We start from the raw sequence: 21,672 nt of genomic DNA on the forward strand, positions 1-21,672 counted from the left end.
GTTTGATATGAAACTGAGCTCTTGAGAGGAGAGAAGAGATCTTAAGGAGATGAGAGGGCAATGGGAATACATTTGATAAAAAAGCAAAAATAGGAGCTGATTAAACAAGGAAGAGAACCAGCAGAAGGGAGACATAGGACAGAAGTGGAGTGAGAAACAAAGGAGAACAAAGTGTAATGACACATTCGAGAGGAGACACCGGAACAAATCCAGTGCAATGCATGCTAACCCAAAACTTCATTTTAAAAATTATTTTTAAAAGGCCAATAAGAAGTAGATGGATAAAAGGAACAGTCACATAATAGTGTCATCCCAAACAGAGACACACTAAGCCTGTCAGAAGCCAGAGAGAGTGAGAAAATAAGATAAACATATGCAATTATTAAAACTCCCAATGGCAACCAACTCAAACTTGAGAGAGAATGAATACAAAAAGAAGAAAAGGATCCTTAAATTTCCATTGAGAATCACTAGACACTGCCTGGAGTTGACAAGTGAACTCTGAAGAGTACCATGTTCTTGGACCATTGAAGGAACTAAAGTCACAAAGTCAGTAAATAGTAAAGGAGGTCATCACATCCAGTGAGCAGAGCCGGGTAGGGAAGGTATCTTAGTCAGGTTTCTGTTGCTGTGAAAAGACCCTTGATGAAGGTGACTCTTATAAAAGAAAGCACTTAGTGGAGGCTGGCTCACAGTTGCAGAGATTCAGTCCATTATCATGAGGGTAGGAGAATAGCATACACGGAGACATGGTGCTGGAGATGGAGTGAAAGTCCACATCCAGATCCACAGGCAGCAGGAAAAGCCAAACTCTGGGCTTGGAATGGGCTTTTGAAACCTCAAAGCCTACCCCCAGTGACATACTTCCTCCCACAAGGCCACACCTTCTAATCCTCTCAAACAGTGCCACTCCCTATGAGCCTATGGGGGCCATTCTTATCCAAACCACCACAATAGGGTTGTACAGTTTGATATTTAAAAAATACACATCACCTTGATAAAATAAATATTTAGAAATTCAAGTTCAGGGATGCCACCTGATACATTATACCATCTCAATGTTTTTGCTCACTAAAGAGCAATCTGAAAGAGAGGGGCAAAGGGGTGAACAGTTGGTCAGACAGACAGACAGACAGAGAGACAAACAAGCTGAGCAGTGGTGGTGCACACCTTTAATCCCAGCACCCAGAAGGCAGAAGCAGTGGATCTCTGTGTGAGTCCAGCATGGTCTACAGGGTGAGTTCCAGGACAGCCAGGGCTACACAGAGAAACCATGTCTTAGAAGAAAAAGAAAGAGGGGGGCAGGGGACAATCCTCTTAGAACTATCACTTCCTTCCTTCTCCTCTCATTGTTGGCTCCTTGAAATGATGAGACCTCCAGGAGGAAGCTTCCCTGTCCACCCCTACAGAGCAGACCAAAGACCCTAAGGTGGCTCTAGTTGGTCACCAAACTTTCGCTAAAGTATACAAATCATTACTTCACCCCTTCCCCCCTGGCTCTGCATTGCAACTGCCTGCAGAGCTCAGGGGCACACAGCCAAGATAAGTCCTGACCAGGAGCACCTTCGTTTACACATGGGGAGAATCTGGTAAAGTGCTATGCTTGCCCCTTCAATAATCAACCTTACCCCCTCAGTAGATTCTGAACACTGCCTAAACTGAGATGAAATTCCAACAGATAGGGAATGAACCAAGCCCATGATCACTGAAGAACAGCTGGGATACAAGGCACTTCACAAATGGGCTTCCCTCGCTTGGGACTAAGCTGACACCAGGTCTAGGTCACAGCCAGAACCACTTTCATGGTTTTCATCTTTTTCTCTGAAATTAAATGAGGCTCCTGGGACAAGGCCTGTAGAGGACCTGCCCCAGAGAGGCAGATATTGAATTTCATTATTTGCTTTTGTTGATTTTAATTCCACCATGTAGATAATTTCTATTTTTCTCACGGCCCTGACACATTTATTAAAGAAGTGGCAAAAAAAATCTGCAGAGCCATTCGACAGATCTAGGTCCAAATTCTCACACTTGCTCCCTCTCCTGTCAGAGGCATCCAGTTGCCAAGCTGAGGGTCTGGTTTGCATGGTCTCTTAAATGCCATTCTCATTCATTGGCAAAGACAGTCCTCTGAGTCAGCAAGGATGGGTTAGAGCTGGAAGCCTCTCTGAGAACAAAAAAGCTGTTCCTATCTTTGCAAGAATGTCCTATAACAGTGAACAAGCAACGGACAAAGAGAGAAATGGCCTGTATGGCTGGGGACGTCATTCAGCCCTTCTATCTGTGACAGCCACCAAAGGCAACATTAATGAAGAGATGGTGTAAATTGGACGGTTCAACATGTCTGTAGGAGCAGCTCTAACAGTGACATAAATCCCACTTTGTTCTGCCTCGATGTGGCTAGACTCATCTAATTACTTTGAACACATTAATTCTGTGGGAAATCATAAGAAAAAGAAAGTGGGCCCTGCCTTTACTGTTGTAACTGTTTCCTGTCCTTATCAAAGTGTTCTCCTTTTACAACACTTGGCATATAGATCACAGGTTTTCCTTTCAGTGTACAACTATTCATTCACCAAGAAAGTATAGAAAGGCAAGGGGTATGGGCCCGTGATAGAGCACACTCAGGTTCAATCAACAACAACAACAACAACAACAACACACACACACACACACACACACACACACACACACACACACACACACACACACACAGCCTGAACAGTCTATTGACACATCACCACACACAAGGATGGCCTTTAGAGATGTCTAGTTTTTAGAGTGGTTCCTAATCATTTTAATCATTTGCTTGGGAACCAGACCCAAATCCATGAAGACTCTGAAGATACTGGATGTTTCATTCTATTTTCTGCTTTCTTTCCAAGGCACAGAACTCTGAAATTCTGAGTGTCAATAGTACATTTTTTCCTAGTTATAAAAGTAACACATAGTTGGGGGGGGGATAATTTCTCATAGTTCAACATAGTTCATAGTAACATTTTTATCTTCTAATGTATATATGACTACAAATGTATTTGATTTTCAAAAGCAGGGTTACATACATGCTATTTCATATTCTTTTTACTATTTAATGTCATGAATGTCACTTTATTTTATTTTTACTTATTTTAAAATATTGAGGTTCTGGGAATTGAACCCAGGACCTTGCACATCCTAGGCAACTGCTGGCCATTGAGCTATAATCACAGCCCTACAAACTCTAATTTTACTTAATATTTTGAAGTAGATCTTGCCACATAGCCCACACTGGCCTGATCTCCTGCCTCAAACTCCTGTGCCATCAGACACTAACTTCCACATTTTACACAGATATATGTATAAAACTCCTACAGCTTATTTAACCAATTTCTTCTTTGAGCTACTAAAGTTATTTTCCCTTTTTTTGGCTCTGATAAGTAAGCAGTCTTGTGTTTACAACTGTGCTATGTTTTCTCATGAGAATTATCTCTAGTCTTTTTTTAATTTATCGAATATTATTCATTAGACTTCAAGCTGACAGTACAAATTAGAAGCCCAGTCTTCATGTGTGTAAAGGAGACACACATGAGTGTGGGCAAGGTCACGTTCATCCAAATCATCTGGAGCAAAATCACATTGAAAAGCTCAAAAACACAGCAAATTCAGAGTTTGTCTGACCTGCCTCTTTGTTGTCCTCATAGTGGTATAGCTATTCCTTGGCTTCTTAATACTCAAATGCTTTTCTCATTGATAAAATGGGATTGCTAGGACTAAGCGCATAGCATGATGCTCTTGCCTAGGATTTCTCCCAGTTCCCAGCACCACAAAAAATAATAGATAAATAAATAATAATAAATTAAATGAAATTAATTATATCACTTGCCATAGCCAGAAGGTTTCTCCAGTCCCTCCCAGCCCCGTAGCCACTTATCATTCAGAGGCTTAAAATTAATTACCAATTTCATGGCCTATGGCAGGCGTCTTCCTAGCTAGCTCTTATAACTTAACCCACTTTTATTAATCTATAAGTTGTCACCTGGCCATGGCATTACTGGTCTGCTGGCATCTTGCTGCTCCTTCTGCAGCAGCTGGTATTTTCCTCCCTCTCCTTTCTTCTCTCCATATATCTTCTTGGATTTCCCATCTGCCTCTAAGCTGCTTTGCCATAGGCCAATGCAGCTTTATTTATCAATCAATCAGAGCAATGCATATTCACATCATGCAGAAAGACATCCCACAGCAACTTGCTACCTAGAAGTTGTTTATAGTGATTGAATGTCATAACATATGCAAGCCACCTAGCATAGCATCTGGCTATGGACCAGTACTTAGCAAAGATAGCAAGCATTCTCCCAGAGAAACCTTAGTCTCAGCCAAAGATCTTAAGGGAACAGGAATATCCCTGATTTCTAAACTGAGACTGACCTGACTATATCCATAAAACAGAAAACAAGCCAGGCATGGTCATTCACACCTGGAATTCTAGAACTTGAGAAGCTGAGGCACAAGGATCGTAAGTTCCAGGCCATCTGTGGGTGCATAATGAGACCCTGTCCCAAAAAAAGTGAAAGAAAACACTCCTCCCTGAGGTAAAATGTGTTGGCATCTGACTCCCACCTTCCAGGCAGAGGCTTTCCATGGGTAGTGTGTCCCTATCCCTGGGACATCATCCTACAAAGCCCTCAAGAGTTATTTTTAGGTGCTTCATTTCAAATAATCCTGAAAAGCTCAAGAGATTTCTTTGTCATTTATTGAAATAAAGACTTCCCAGGAATACAGATGTTCTCAATTCCACACTGCTTTGTTTCTTCCCTTCTCTTTTCACCAGAAAATATTTAAATGCTAACCTTGATTCCTCAAGCACTGTATGAGATGGGTGCCATGTTCATTTTCCAAATGAGAAAACAGAAGCTGTGCTAAGCAAAACACCACAGACAACCCAAGATCTAAATCCCCATCAAATTTTCTAAACTCAAGGCACTATAAATATTGAACTTGAATGAGCATTCTCAGTGTGTTTGCTGTTGATCTAGTAGGCTGAGGTGGGAGTCTGAGATCTGCATATTTACAAGTACACATGTAACTAAGAGCTAAGAAGGTACAGGGACCACAATTAGAAAAGCACTTCCTTTAGCTATGAGTCTAGTTTATGAGAAAAGTTCCCTAAGACCAAGGCCCCTTTTTTTATGATCATCATTAAAGAAACTTTCCAAAAATTTCACTATAGCTATGTTTTAGATAGCTAACTTACAAAAACATTCAAGATCAAGTTTGGGTCATCCCTGGTTTCTGGATGATTCTATTATATTCCATTTGATTTTAGTTTTTGTTTGAGTTTGTTTTGCCATGCTGGAGACCCAAGACTTGGCAAGCGGCATGCCAGCCTGCACTACCCTCAGGATAGAGTCAGTTTCACAGCAGGGCCCTTGCCTCTCTGAAGCCCTAATCATACATTCCCCAATCCAGCTTGCCTTATCTTCTACTAACACAGTTGGTTTGGTTTCCAGTGCCCTGAGTCAGTGTGAGAGCACTAGCCAATGGAGAAGCCCCTGAACCTGCACTGAAGGCACAGCATGGGGCTACATAGTAGTTCCTAAACTAATTCCCTCAGCCCTTAGCAGCAGCAATACAATGGGAAGGAGGACAGAGGCTAGGAAGGTAGAGCTCTACACCTTAGCTGGAGTGGTTGCTCTCAGGTCTGTTTTACACACAGAGCTGGATTCCTCAAATATGTGGTTTAAAAAGCTCTTAAGTGGAATGAAAAGATGTACTAGAGAGAGCACTGTTTAGAGGAGCTGGATTCTAATCTCAGCTCTTCATCTGGTAATCTTATCTAGGTGTCTGCCTACCACATGCTGGGGACACAGTTATATCCAATATCGTTTGTGCTGTCCGGGCACCCACTGTCAAGAGGATGAAGTGGGCTCTGACAAGGAAGGACTGGGCAAAATGGAAACCCTGGAAAGGGAAGTGAGCAGTCAGGAAACAATTAGGGGGGTTGAATCATATGTAATATTTACCCTACATTCCCAACAAAAGGCAACAGTGTCTAAATTAGGACATGATGAGGTGGGGACCTGAGAAGAAGGTTGTCATAGTGTAAGGTTAACATGGCTACAAGAGACTGTGCTAAGCAATTGCACTAGCCATGAGCAAAGTGTTGCTTCTAGAGAGTTTCAAGCTGAAGAACAATCTGTCACATCTGTATCTTAGAAAGTCACAAACCTCTGTGGGTTAGCCCATCTCAGGCTACCTTTGACTGCTCCATCATTCGTGGCTAACCATTGTCAGCTGGATAGAGATTCACAGCTACTAAATGCTTTCATTCTTGGTTATGTTGCTAGAGGGGCCCAGGTAGTAGGTTTCTCTAGGTCTTGATTATAATTTGCCTTCTAGACTCTGCAGTCCACTTTCTTTGTTCTAGAGGGGAAGCATATATCATACTTTAAAGTCTTATTTCATTACAGCAAAGACTCATATGGGCAATTAAGACCAAGACTATTAAATTTGTGATAATAAAGGCACGGAAAGCCTTATGATTCTAAACTCTCTACCCACTTAGACTTGTTCAAGACCACAGTTCTGTGAATTGAGAAATTATCTAGCTTCCTGGAGGAATGAGTGTGAGATTTTTTTAATATTTTTTATTCAAATAGAATTATACATGACTTTCAGCTCCCTTTCCTCCCTTCCAGCCCCCTTCAGAGACATTCCCTCACACTCCTCCCATCCCCTTCTCCCAAGTTGATGGTCTTTTTCTCTGATCATTATTGTTTCGTGTGTATGTATGTATGTATGTATTTATATACACCTACACAAATAGAACCCAGCCCCATCTACATAACAGCTCCTGCATATATGAGCATAGTTTTGAAGAGCCATATCTTACCACAATATCCCTGAAGCTAGTAAAATAGTTGAAAGGGAAAGGGACATCATTTGGATTTTTATGGGTAATTCTTAGTCATCTGATCATTAATAAAACTGTTTCTTTAGCTCTCCGAGAATTTTTTCTTTTATTTTTATTTTTCATTTTCTTATTTATTCTTCTCTCATATATTACATCCCAACTGCAGTTTCTTCTCCCTCCTTTATTCCTAGTCCCTCCTCACTGCCTCCCCTCTCCCTCAGATCCACTTGTTTCCCTTCAAAAAAAAGAAGGCATCCCAGGAATATCAACCAAACATAGCATAGCAAGTTACAATAAGACATAAACCCTCATATCAGGGCTGGATGAAGCAATCCAGTAAGAGAAAAAGGGTCCCAAGAGAAGGCTAAAGAGTCAGAGACACCCCACTCTCGCTGTTGGGAGTCCCACAAGAACAAACCCTACACAACCATATGATATACCTTATATGTAGGGGACCTAGCTCAGACCCATATAGGTTCTGTGATTGCTGCTTCAGTCTCTGTGAGCCCCTATGAGCCCTGGTTAGCTGATTCTGTAGGTCATTTTCTTGTATGTCCTCGATCCCTCTGGCTCCTACAATCCTTCATCCCCTACTTCAATAGGAGTCCCCAAGCTATGCCTAGTGTTTGGCTGTGGGTCTCTGCTCCCATCAGTTGCTGGATGAAGCTTCTCTGGTGCTAGATTCCAGTCTACAAGAATAGCAGAGTATCATTAGGAATCATTTCATTAACTTTTTTGTGTGTGTGCCTGCTATGCTTGGTTCTATCCTAGGTCTCTGGGCTCTCCAGCCTCTGATTCCTGGACTTTCAGGCAGTGTCGGGCCTGGGCATAGTAGCAAGTTGGCCACCCATTGGTTGGCTACTCCCATGAGTTCTACACCACCTTTACCCAAGCACATCTTGCAGGCAGGACAAATTGAAGGTCAAAGGTTTTGTGGCTGGGATGGTCTGATTCCTCCACTGGAAGTCTTGCCTGGTTACAGAAGGTGGCTAGTTCAGGCTCTGTACCCCACATTACTAGGAGTCTTCACTAAGGTCACTCTCATAGATTCCAGGAAGTTTCCCCAACACTATGTTTCTACATCACCCCCAAAATACCCCGCAATTCCAGTCATCTCTCCCAGTGCTCTTCTCTGTCCCTACCACCACCACCACCACCTGATCCCTGTTGTTCCCATCCCCATGGACCCCCAGTCCACCCACAAAATCTACTGTATTTCCCCTTCCTAGGAAATCCCTACACCACCACTCCCCCTTTACCCCTCCTTGTTACTTAGCCTCTCGGGGTCTGTGGGTTGTAGCATGGTTATTCTTTACTTTACAACTAATATCTACTAACAAGTGAGTCTATTTTCTAGTTCCAACCATTTGCCAACAAATTTCATGATGTCATTCTTAACAGCTGAGTAATACTGCATTGTGTAAATGTACCACATTTTCTTTAACTATTCTTCAGTTGAGGGACATTTAGGTTGTTTCCAATTCTTGGCTATTATGAATAAAGCTGTTATGAACATAGATAAGCAAGTGTCCTTGTGGTAGGATGGAGAATCCTTTGAGTATATGCCCAGGAGTGGTATAGCTGGATCCTGAGGTAGATCAATTCCCAACTTACTGAGAAACTGCCATATTTATTTCCATAGCGGATGTACAAGTTTGTACTCAGACCAGCAGTGGAGGAGTGTTCCCTTTGCCCTATAAATCCTTGCCAGCATAAGCTGTCACTTGTGTTTTTTATTCTAGCCATTCTGACAGATGTAAGATGGGATTTCAAAGTAGTTTTGATCTGTATTTCCCTAATGACTAAGGTTGTTGAATATTTCTTTAAGTGTTTCTCAGCCACTTTGAATTTCCTCTGTTGAGAATTCTTTCTTTAAATCTGTGCCCCTCCTTTTTATTTTTGGTTTCTGGTTTTTGGTTTTTGGAGATACAGTTTTACTGTATAGTCCTGGCTGTCCTGGAACTGGATTTGTAGCCCAGGCTGGCCTTAAACTCACAGAGATTCGCCTGCCTCTGCCTCCCAAGAGCTGGGATTAAAGGCGTGAACCACCACCGCCTAGCTTCTGTTCCCCATTTTTAATTGGTGAAATATTTTCTTTATATAGTCAAACTGGCACAACCAATTATATTCATGTTCTCAAGATAGACAATAGTCAGTCCTAAAGTAAGATACATGACTACACCATGTATTGCTTACTAAATTTACCCAGTCATTCATTGTGTTAGTTAATTGTTCTTATACCCAAAACAAGCCATTCCTGTCTTCATGATAGAAGGTTATTTTGTAACTGAAAGGAAGTCCGCATGAAAAGGAAGGAAATCATCCAGCTTGGAAACATTAAACCACTAAACTGCATGCCTCTAAGACAAGCAGGAAACAGTCTCAAAGAAGGTCAGCCAGCTACTATTAGAACCCTTTGGAGAAAGAAACAAAGTGTATGTGCATGTCTGTGTGTGTGTGTGTGTGTGTGTGTGTGTGTGTGTGTGTGTGTCTGTGTGTGTGTGTCTGTGTGTCTGTGTGTCTGTGTCTGTGTGTGTGTGTCTGTGTGTGTGTGTCTGTGTGAGTCTGTGTGTGTGTGTGTGTGTATGTGTGAGTCCATGTGTGTGTGTGTGTGTGTGTGTGTGTGTGTGTGTGTTACACTTGGGATGAGAAGAAGATGAAAGGAGGGATATAACAAAAATACACAGACCAGAAGAATAGTTTGAACAATAGAGAAAACCAGTAGCCTCAAGAAGGAAGGAAGTACAGAGGAGGTATGTGAGGCTGACTGACTATTCAACAGCAACAGAGATGGGTTTATTATAAAAAAAAAAAAAATCCAATTCAGATTTGAACTCCATGTGTGGTAACACCCAATTGGGTTTATTTTCACTTATATTTCTGAAGGCTGGCCACAGACACGGTGAAGTGTTTGTGGTTTTGATCACCAGATAGGAAGGCAAATGGCTTACAAAGATAGCAAGTGAGTGCCTAATGCTTCCTGATGTAGACATAGGTGGGCACATTAAATCACCTGAACACATACTGAAAGCCAAGGACTCTATAGTCTCACCCTGCCTTAGGCCTTTCTTGTGGGCCTCGTAGGGAGAGCCTTTCAACCTGGACAGAGAATATCATCTCGACTCACATATCAGTAACAAAGGAAAGGTCTACCAAGTAAGTGGACCTGTCTTGTCACTTTAATAGATTTTACAGATGTCCCTAATGTGGATGAGGAAAAAAGAGAAAGAACTTCATGAGTTACTTGGTGAGAAAGATCATGTGAGCAAATGTTGTGCCTGGCACCCAAGTCTAATTGTCACACATTTACAGAACAGCCCACTGTGACCCAGACTCACCTCTTCCCAGCAAAGTGGCCAGAAGGTTATGCTAACATCAGTACGTCAGATTGAGAATTAGGAGACAAAGAAATGTGACAAGGAAGAGAGGCAGGAAGAATGCAGATTAGTACAAAGAAAAATGGTATTGGTAAGATGTTCAGTAAATAAGGCTCTTAACTCCAAGGTAGAGTTCCAGCTGGAGTTTCAACCCCCAGAACTCACATGGGGAAGGAGAGAACCAGCTCCCACAAGCTGCCCTCTGACCTACACATACATGCCATGGCATGTACTGACCCACAGCCTTGAAAACAAATAAATGCAATAATTAAAAAAAATAAACCTATGGGAAGAAAGAAATGTCATAGGACTGTCTCAGGGCATATACTTTTAGCCCATTTCTTCAATGCCTGTCTATATACATTGAGGAAAAGGTAGTGTTAAAAGAAGATGGGGGGAAAAAATCTTCCCATGCAGACCCAGGATGAGAGAGCACGCCACCCATTTTGTCCCCTTGGCTCAGGACATTAGTAGATGTGGAGGGAATTAAAGGAATTAAAAGTTCCAGAAGTTCTGAAGCAGCAGGTTTCTACAAGTTGGTGAAGGTTTTCATCACCAGATTGATGTAGATTCCTGTGCTTTTCAAAAATACCTTTTTTGGTTTGGGGGGGGGGGTGTTGTTGTTGTTTGGTTTTGTTTGTTTGTTTGTTTGTTTGTAGACAGGTTCTCATTATGTGGCCTTGGCTGGCCTGGAACTCACATGTAGACTAGGCTGGCCTCCAACACAAAAATCCTCCTGCCTCTTCTTCCAGAGCACTTAGGATTACAGGTGGTGTGTGACACCTCAACAGATACATTTTTGAGTTATATCAAGCACCTTTTTAGGCTGGGAATTCAAAGATGTGTAGTCCATTCCACCCTACAGAGTTAACTCTAATACCTCTTGTCTCAGAGCATGGTACTTGACCACCAGCACCAGCTACACCTGGGAGATTAGCAATACAAGGTCTCAGGCCTGCTCCAGACATACTAAGTCAAACTCTGCACACTTTTACAGGATACCCAAGTGAGTCTCACGCATGTTGAGGCATGAGAAGCACTGAGTAAATGACTGTTAATGATGGAAAGATTCCACTATTTCTACTTTCCTCCATTTGTTCAACAAGCACTTAACAATCAGACTGGCTGACTTAGAACTGGGGCATTGGAACACAGAAGACCTTGACAGAGAGATCAAATTCTGCTGATGGAAAAAGAGAAAACATGACAGTTTGTAACTGATCATGAGGGACTGTAATCCACCTCCCAGAGATGAAGGGACTCACAGGTCCCTGTCAGAAGTGGACATAGTTCCAAACACTAGAGTGGGAGAAAAAGGCAAAACTTGTTGATGAGAAAAAGCAGGCTGGAATCTGCCCCCCTTACTCATTTTCACAATTGGGATTTATTAGCCATTGTCCCAAAAAGCCTGGACCCACCCTTCCTCCCAGTCCTGGATGTCCTGACTGAGGCAGCTCCAAACCCTAATTATATAGGTTATATAGGAACTGTCAGCAGGAAGCAACTGGAGGGAGACCTTTTGGCATTAGTAAACATGTAGAAAAGTTAACAAAGTACTGTTTAGATGGCCTGGAGAGTGTGGCTATTATACATGCTACTCTCATGAGCAGTGATTCAAATGACAGCTCAGAAAGGATTTGCAAAGAGCCCCTTGACAATGGAACATGGGCAACTCAGAGCCCATGACATGTTACAAGGTCAAACCCGACAGAACAAAGATCTAAAGCAGCATTAAATGACTTATTTATTCAGCCCTGCTCTATACAAACTTGGGAGAGTGTGACATCTTTTAAATTACCTCCCTGGTAGGTGATATCCGTGGTGCATGAAAAATGTTAGCGAAACTTTGAAAAGAGCAGAATGTTTTACAAGGCAGTGATTACAGTGTGGCCATACTGAGGTTCCCAGTTAGTTCTGCAGACTGCCCCAGTAGCTCATAAGCTTACAACAGGAGGAGAAATGGTTGGTCACAAGAGGAGAGGAAAGCCTTGCCTTTTATTATTCCCTTCTGTCTACACCCTTCACAAACCTATGTGAAGAGCTAGCCCTTGCCAGGTTTGCAGGTGGGAACACCCCACTGTGCACTTGGTGTGAGCAAGAGTAATAACATTCTAATATCACTTCCCAAGCAAAGTGGCTTTCGTTTGTGTTCTGAGCCCCATTGGAGCCAATACTCTGGTTATTTTCAGCTGAGTGATCTACAGAACTCTCACATGCCCTGAGGTTGTCATTGCATGGTGGTGTCGTGCACTAGAAAGAAAAAATAGCAGGCATAAATAATTCAGACTCAGGCAAACATGCTCAGAAAACCTTATAATGAGCAACCTGCAGAGAAATGCAGGGCCAGGACCAAGGATGGGCAAGTAGAACAACTGATACACAAAATGTGAGGACGTCCTACCCTTAACTAACATGAGTCAACCTCAGAATACAGAATACATTTGAAATTTAGACACTGAACTTGCTTTGTGCCAATAGAAACCCAACTCACTGGCTTCCTGCCGTAATTTTCCCATTCATTCCTTAGCTCCTTGATACCCTAGATGAGGAGACCCAGTGTTCATCAAAGTAAAGGGAAAAAAAAAAAAAAAAAAAAAAAAACCAGACCATTTAGGAGAAAAAACTTGAGTGGTCAATAGTGAACCAGTGAGAGATTTAGCCAAGTGAAAGCCATAGGTGACCCAAGAAAAAGGGGATCAAAGACAAATTGACCAGTAATCTGCCCTAGCTAGGCCCTAGGAGATGGCCATGTGACTCTTATGAGATTAACCACAAGTGTTCTGTTCCCACTAGAAGGCTCAGGATCTTCACAAAGAGTCACCTACTCTGCAGGCAGCTCCCTTCTCTTCTGGGTATGAGCATACTGCTCTGGGAGATGATCAAAATCCTTTCCAACACCCATTTCTCCCAGTCCAGTCCACTGAGATTGGATCTTTCACAGCCCACTTCCTCCCTGATAACCTCACATTTTTGTTTCATCCCATGATGCTGTTAACATAAAGCCAATCTAAGCAGCTTAGAGCTAAAGGAGAAGAAACAAATGGTATCTAGTTCGTGGTTATTCACAAATGACCGAGAGGAAAGCATGTTTCTCTGTAGTGGTTGGTATCTTTAAGACCATCAAAATGGCGTGGGGGGTGAATCTTCTAGCTCTTCTTCATCACACACAAGCAGAACTCCCAGCATTTTGGTGTGCTATCATCCCCTCCATGTGGCTAACTGCTTTTTAAACCCCCCCCCCTTTTTTTCCTTTTTCTTTTTGTTTTTGTTTGTTGTTTGTTTGTTTGGTTTGGTTTTTGAGACAGGGTTTCTCTATGTAGCCCTGGCTGTCCTGGAACTCACTCCTACAAATCCAGAGAACCACCTGCCTCTCCTCCCAAGTGTTGAGATTCAAAGCATGCACTGCCCAATGACATTTTTTATTTTATGTATATGGTAATTTTTGCCTGCATATATGTCTGTACCTCATGTTCATGCCAGGTGCCCATGGAGTCCAGAAGAGAGCATCAGGTCCCCTGGGACTAGAGTTACAGATGGTTACCCACTGCCATGTGGGTGCTGAGAATCAAACGCTGGTCCTCTGGAAGAGTAGCCAGTGTTCTTAACCCCTGAGCCATTTTTCAAGCCCCCACCACCCTCTTTTAGACACCCATTTCCATATTGAACTTCCTATATTTCCTTTTTTCCCATCCTTGGCTAGCACTTGACATAATCCAACTGGAAAACTCAAGCATTCATCTATGTGGACTTTAAATAGTAAGATCTTTAGAGTAAGGCATCCAAACCTAGTAGAACCCTGGACCCACAAACCTAGACTCTGGGCTCTGTTCAAGGTGGCACAGCAGGCCATTTGAAGTTCAGGACCATGAACAGCATTGTATAAAACCCACCATTCCTTGTATAATTTTAACACTTTCTAAAGACAACATTCCTTTTTGTAGGGTTTCTGCTACCATGACTCAGTCTCACAAAATTGTCATCATTACAACATGAACATATTTCAATTATAATCTGTGTGCTCTGGGCACATTAAAGTTACCAAATTGTCTTGTTGAGACAAGTCCATTAAGATTATAATGTGACCAAGATGTCTTAAGGGTGGCAGAAGTTGAGGGAGGAAGAGCCCTGCAGATAACAGCAGAATCTTTCAGTAGCATTTCTAAAGAATTGTGCTGCAACACCAAGCAGGTTATGGCCTTTGTCACACCACAACCAGTTAGTCCACAGACCCAAACCCCCATTCTACACAGTATCTTTGAGTCAAAGTCTATGATAATCAACCCAAGCAAAGGGCTGACCATACAACTGAGGATCTAGTTATGGTAACACAAGTATAGTCTTCAATTTATTGGAGAAAATGAACAGCATCCACTCCCTAAGACTCTATCCTAAAGAACAAAGATGTCTAGATGCAAAAAGGTCCATTGTTTATAATAACAAACAAATAAAAATCTATGCCAGCTGGTTGTGCAGGTGACATTCTGAAATTCCAGAACTCAGAAAACTGAAGCAAAATGATCATGAGTTTGAGACCAGTCTGGACTACATAGTAAGACCCTGTGATCTCAACAAACATCATCCCCTAAGATGAAAAAAATCAAAATCTGCCTGGACATCTGAAAATAGTGGAATAGCAGAGAATGGAATATTCATTCCAAAGAAATCAAAGTAGAATGGCAGGGCACTGGAGAGATGGCTCAGTAGTTAAGAGTGCTGTCTGATCTTCCAGAGGACCTAGGTTCTATTCCCAGCACCCACATGGCAGCTCACCACTGTCTATAACTCCTGTTCCAGGGGATCCAATACCCACATACAGAAACACATGCAGGCAAAACACCAATGTACGTAAAAATAAAAAATAAATAAATTATAAAGTCAGGCTTGACAGCAAGCATCTTTTGAAAAAAAGAATGAAATCTTATGCAACCATTAGAAGCTGATATAATGATATAGACTGTTTAATGTAATGTTAAAAATGTTAAACAGTGTCATCTGTACTGTGATTCCAACCTTATAAAATAAGAGCACATTTGCATAAAAAATATAAAGAAACATGGGAACAAAACAGTTGGTATTTAAAGGTGATTGGATTTGTGAATGATTCATATATAGTCACTTTTTGCACCTGTCACAGCATCATGTAGAATAAATAAAACAGAAAGAAAATGAAAACAACTGAAACAGAAAACCTTCCCTATGCAAGGCAAGATAGCAATGCTTGGGATAGTTCTGTGTTCTTCCCCACTTCTTTGAAGCAGCCTACAGTCTCAACTCAGATGGATTTTATGAAACCCCCTGTTGAGAATACTGTACTGTGTATATAATGGAACAGATTGTACAAAGTCTTTGGTAATAAATCCAAAGTGCATTTGAGTGGTATATTGGCATGATAAGGGTATTTTGTTTTTTGAGACATGGCCTCATGCAGCCAAGGCTGGCCTCAAACTTGCTATGAACCTAAAGATGATCTTGAATTTCGGATCTTCTTCCCTCCACTGCCTAGAATGACAGGCATGCACCACCACTCCTGTGCATGCTAAGGAAGCCCTCTACCTAGGCCCAGTTGTGGTATTATTGTCCCATGACAAATATGTGAAAATCTTGCTGTCAGAAAATGATGTATTTTTTCTCTTTCCCCATCCCTTTCTCTCTCTCCTGCCCCTCCTCTTTACAGTTCTGCTAAGCCAATATTCTCTAGAATGAGCACAAAACAAGTCAAATAACAGCTAAACAAACAGCTTTGTACATCAACATCAAGAAGGAAGACACTTGGAAGAGATCAGAGTCCAGAGACGAACATGCACAAAAGTGAAACATCCACTCGTCAAAGCACCTTCTGATTCTAGATCTGCAGAGCTGCGAGTGATTTTCTGGCAGGAGTTATAATCACGGATTAAACACCAGCTCATTGGAAACTGTCATTAAATTAGATCACATAGCATTCATGAAAATCATATTCATGAAATAGTTTAAGAAAAAAGAATACAAACGTGATAGAATTAATGTGTAAAATATATGTGTACTGAGGTTTATAAACTGTCCTTTTTAAATCAAGCTGAAAACAAAAAAGCTTTAATATTTCAATACTATTAAAAGAAACAAAGGGGCAGTTAGTTCTAGATTATTCCTGTCTCAGTAGCCAAGAGGCTGATCAAGTGTCATTTATTGAGGAATGCCTCTGATCTTTGGTTCCTCATCGCTACTGTCCACTCATTTCACTGTGCAATTAGTTACACCACTTGGTTATTAAGAGTATAGCCCTTCAACCTTCTTACCAAGTGTGTGTTCAATTTAATCTGTCTACACGAGTTATCACCAAGGAAATGTTTCTGCCATGTGCTACCACTCCATCAAAACTGTGAATCATAGGAAGTACACCATTACATCATAGGTTCCCAAGCAACATAGATTTCCCTGTCATTGATGAAACATCATCAAGCAACTCTGAACAATATAGAAAGTTTATTTTCACTTGGATGCTCTCTCATGTAACATATAGGCTGCTATCAAACACTTTTTCTAATTCCCCCTAATATATGCATAGGAATTTAATATACTTTATAAATAGATATCTAAAATATGAGTTTTCTATTTCTTCATTCCATATGTCATTAGAAATCCATATCCTTTATTTCCTTTACTGACATATAATCATTTTTGTTTTGATAAAAGAGATTATTCCATTAAATCTACTTCTAAATGGTAGTAAGTGGTACTAACAAAATAAATAAAAACTTTATAGCCTTAGAAGTAAATAACTATATACTTATATATGTCAAAGGAACTTGATAGGAATAAGTTACCTTTTGTTTATTAATGTTGATTTTGAAAATTCTCATATCTTGTTTTTTTCTTTTGGTTAGCCAATACTTGGTAGTAGTTACAACTAACCAGCTGTCTTCAAAGGATCTTTTCCTCCCAGGAGCCCCTAACCATTGCCCTCATAACATCTCTTGCCTAAATCCAACAACAGAGAAACATTTAATATTTAAGTAGTCCATTGTCTAAGGACAATGTACATGTGGGGGCTCAGTGGAAGCCAGCCCATACTATACACCTGAACAGAAAACACACACAAATAGAATGTCTTCACTCACAGGCTCAGAGTAGGGTTGAATTAGCTCCCTGTCACTAGATCATCAGCTGGAGCCTAACAAAAAATCAGGGTTGCCTTCTCCTGTGCTTGCACAAGGCCACATTCATATTTTTAGCCATGTTTTCACCGTGAACCAAATGTTTCAAATGGCTAAAAGTATATTACAGGTACACTCAAGTGCTCAAGTAAGTAAACCCAGTTCACAGAGGTGTGGCTTTCATAAAGAGCTATATTAAGGGAACACTTAGTCTCTATAACTATAGTATAACTATAGTATAACTGTAGTACTTCTGGGGGCTGTTTGTTGCTTAAAAAGTAGTAGTTGTCCTGATGTCCAGAATACCCTACTTACTAAATTTAATTACACACAATTTTTGTTTTGTTTCATTTTTCAAGACAGGGTTTCTCTGTGTAGCCCTAGCTATCCTGGAACTCACTCTGCAGACCAGGCTGGCCTCAAACTACACACAACTTTTTAAAAATTCATTTTTATTTAATGGGAGGCATCTCTATATCTATACTAAACACAGAAGGTATGAGATTTTTCTAATACATGTAAATTATGGTTCTGTCTGGGGTCCTACATCACTAGCAGTAATGTTTTTAAAAATGAAATGTTCTTCCTCTCCACATGCAAATGTCTTTAATAAGTTTTTGCCATAAAACTCAAGTGTAATTTAGCATACCACAGTGCTATGAAGATGGATCATTGATTATATACCATTTGTACATAGATAATACACATGTAAATCACTAAATGTTAAGTATAAGAAATACATTTTTACCTTTTAAAAAAACCCTTTCTCATTCTGTTCTGTTATATTATGTCCAAAAGTTGTGTGCAATTTTTTTAAGGTCCAGGAAATGTAAAGAAATTTGTTGGGATATCTGAATTTCAGTAAAAAAATAAAAATAAGATTTTGTTACTTAAATAAAAAAATACTTGCCAGTGTGCACTTATTTATTTTCCTTTTTGCCCAGTGATCCAGTGTATTATTTATCTCTCATTGCTATGATAAATACTTGGCAAACAGCAGCTTAAGGAAGTGCAGTTTTATTTTGGCTTACAATTTAAGAAGGAACACAGTCAGTGATGAAAAGTAAGTCACAGCAACAGGACAAGAAGCTACTGGTCATGTTGTATCCACACAGGAAGCAGACAGCAGAAAGGAAGTAGAGCCACAATACAGAACCTCATGGCCTGTCATGACTCACTTCCTCTAGCAAATCTCCACCTCCTAAAGGTTCCATAAACTTCCAGATGTTGGCAACAGCTGGAGACCAAGTGTTTGAACATGTGAGCCTACAAGGGACATTTCAAATCTAAACTACCACACCAGTGTGAATTAATGGTTCGATTGAAGTAATAATCATCAGAAACTCTCCTTGGATTCCATAATGTTGCCAATAACAGAAACTGATTAGATATTCAAGGCGCTCATGTATAGGATGTGATCCTCATCTCCAAGGCCTCCCTCTTCTACCCAATATAGACATACTTCCACTGGGTCCAGTGAAACTGTCAACTAAATAAATAGCTAAGCTGCTCCAAAAAATGCTTTCCTGAAGTATCCAATCACTCAATCTCTACTCTTGTACCTCAGACATGAGCAACCAGGCCTTCCACAACACTTCACACAGGGTATGTATTGTCCAGGTGTATTTCAATCCCAGATACTTTTTTATTATATTACCCTATAAAACTCTGAACCTTTTTTTTTCATCTACAACATGAATATAAATAATATTCAGTCATACAGTATTGTGAATATATAAAATAAATCAGAATGTTGTACTTGACAGGTAGGAGATATTCAATGTATATTCCTTCCTCCTCTTCCCACTTCCTAATATGTATGACACTAAAAACAAAAAAGGAGCTGGAGAGATGGCTCAGTGATTAAGAGGATTGACTCCTCTTTCAGGAGACCTGGTTTTGGTTCCCAACACCAACATGATAGCTCACAATCTGTAATTCCAGTTCCAGGGGATTTGACACTTTCTTCTAGCCCCCACAGGCACCAGGTAATCAGGCATACATGTAGGCAAAACATCTATACACATAAAATAAGAACAAATAAATCTTTTAAAAAAGAATAAAAGAAATCTGGGTGTGGTGGCATACATCTTTAAGCCCAACACTTAGAGGGTAGAAAGTAGACATGTCTCTGTGAGTTTGAGGCCAGGGTGTCTATGTAGTGAGTTCAGGCTAACCAGAGCTACATAGTGAGATCCATACCAAGGCCCCATTATAAGGAGATTAATGAGGCCAGCTCTGCTGGGAAGTGTGGGGAGCCATCCCACCCCCACTTTTCCCCAGGGTACTCTTGAACAGGAGCAGCAGGAAATATTAGACAAAAATATAGATAGAGACAAACAAAAACATAGAATAGCCTCGGGAGGCCTAGATCCTTATCCATCAGGCCTTGACTGTCTCTGCCAAAGGGCTTTTAAAGGAATGCCAAGGGGCAGAGCAAAAAACCTCCCGAGTCATAGCCAAGTGCAGACCCTTCTGACCACCAGGCAACCTTGCCAGTGGTCAAATCACCCCCTTATGCAGCTCTGCTGTGTCAGGCCAACTCAGGTCTCACAAGGAAACTTCTGTGGGCTCCCACAGGTCCCCCTCTTAATTTTTTTCTCCTTTTTTTATTAATAAAATTTCTATTCATTTTACATATCAACCACAGATTCCCCTGTCCTCCCTCCTCCCACCTCCCAGCCTTCCCCTCAACCCCCCCACTCCCACCCTCTCCAAAGCAAGGTCTCCCCTGGAGAGTCAGCAGAACCTGGTACATTCAGTTGAGGCAGGTCCAAGCCCCTCCTCCCTGCACCAAAGCTGCTCAAAGTGTCTCACTATAGGCACTAGGTTCCAAAAAGCCAGCTCATGCACTAGGGACAGGTCCCGGTCCCACAACCTGTGGGCCCCCTAAACAGTTCAAGCAAAACAACTGTCTTGCTTATCCAGAGGGCCTAGCCCCTTTTAATTTTTTAAAGAGCCCCTCAAGCCCCTCAGGTAGACTGAGATCTGTCTTCCTGGGTACTCAGCCTCTGTCTGGAGGGGATACTGAGCTTATCTCAGTTCTGCCCACATTTCCCCTGAGCTTACAAACATCCACAGTGATCTCCATAGCTGCCACACCCCCAATAAAGGAGTAAAGGATGATAAAGATGGTATATCTTTATTGGAATGGATTTTAAGATGCCTATAACAGACCTAGCTATGCCAAGCCCTTTCTTAGAAACTGTTGATGCAATCCACATCAGATAAACTACATCAAACTTAAAGATTTCCTTAGCTTTTTACCCAGCTCTGGTTCATTAATACCAACATAATTCTAAACACTACTATATATATTTACAACTCTCTTAACTGACCCATCATCAATATAATTATTTCCTATTATCACTATACATATTTACATTTTATAAACTTGCATTAAACATCTAGACTCATATTCAACACTTCTTACAAAACTCACGTTTAACATATACTTATTTATTCCTCTTCTAAGCTTATATTCATGAGGAAACTCTATAGATCTATTTTACAAACTTATATTGATAAGAACTATTAGAAAGACTCTCTTAACAGAACTAGCTTACACTAGAAAGACTCTATTAGCAGACCTAGATTATATTTAAGCCAACTCTCTATAGGGCTACAACCATTAGCAAATATCTAACTTAACAAACACCTAAAAGAGATTTCTTAACACCTAGAAGAGATTTAGAAAAGATTTCTTAACATTTAGAAGAGGTGGTACATTATCTTCCAACAAGACAGAGAGTAATTTTCTTTGGACTTCATTTAGAAAGTAGTAATAAGAGTTAAACTGTTAGTTATCAAACCCGAAAAGGAAGAAAAGAGGATGAGAAGAAAAACCTCCTAAGGGCATTCTGTTTCTGAATTGCTCAGTTGGCAACTCCACAACAGTCAGTTTCCCATGACTGTCTAAGTTGGAGTGAGATTCCAAACCTGCATCATTCAGCAGGTTCCCCTGCCAGACTATCTGCCTTGAGAGCTTAATGTATATCTAAGTGACTTCATTGCCCTTATAGGTAGTTCTTTGTCTAATATAGTATCATTGTTAAGGCTGTAATCCTTGGGATAAAGCTATTTTTCCCCAGTCACTTTTCCCACCAGGTTCTCTCAGCCACTCCAAAACTAGCAGAGAAGTACCCTGCAGCAGATGGCTTCTTAGCTAGGGACTGTCATTTTCCCAAGCTCCCCTGATCACCACAATTCAGACAGCCATTGCTATCTTCACCCAACTACTATAAAAAAATAAATAAATAAAATAAAATAAAATAAA

The 21,672-nt window shown here is 40.8% G+C and overlaps 1 protein-coding gene across 4 annotated transcripts in view; it reads left to right on the forward strand.

The window, feature by feature from the left end:
* The window catches only part of Lhfpl3 (LHFPL tetraspan subfamily member 3), a 520,977-nt gene extending 503,201 nt beyond the window's left edge, over positions 1–17,776 (forward strand). For 3 of the 4 annotated variants that reach the window (XM_036181632.1, XM_036181634.1, XM_036181630.1), the window contains one exon: positions 15,938–17,776. Coding sequence is in view for 1 of the 4 variants with exons in the window: in XM_036181630.1 (XP_036037523.1) it covers positions 15,938–15,966 (29 nt within the window). In the remaining 3 variants the exon portion in view is untranslated. The remainder of the gene's footprint in view (positions 1–15,937) is intronic. The other variant, XM_036181633.1, reaches the window with a different exon arrangement.
* Positions 17,777–21,672: the final 3,896 nt, after the last annotated feature.

The sequence above is a fragment of the Onychomys torridus genome, chromosome 3, assembly GCF_903995425.1.
Source record: "Onychomys torridus chromosome 3, mOncTor1.1, whole genome shotgun sequence".
NCBI classification, from domain to species: Eukaryota; Metazoa; Chordata; class Mammalia; order Rodentia; family Cricetidae; genus Onychomys; species Onychomys torridus.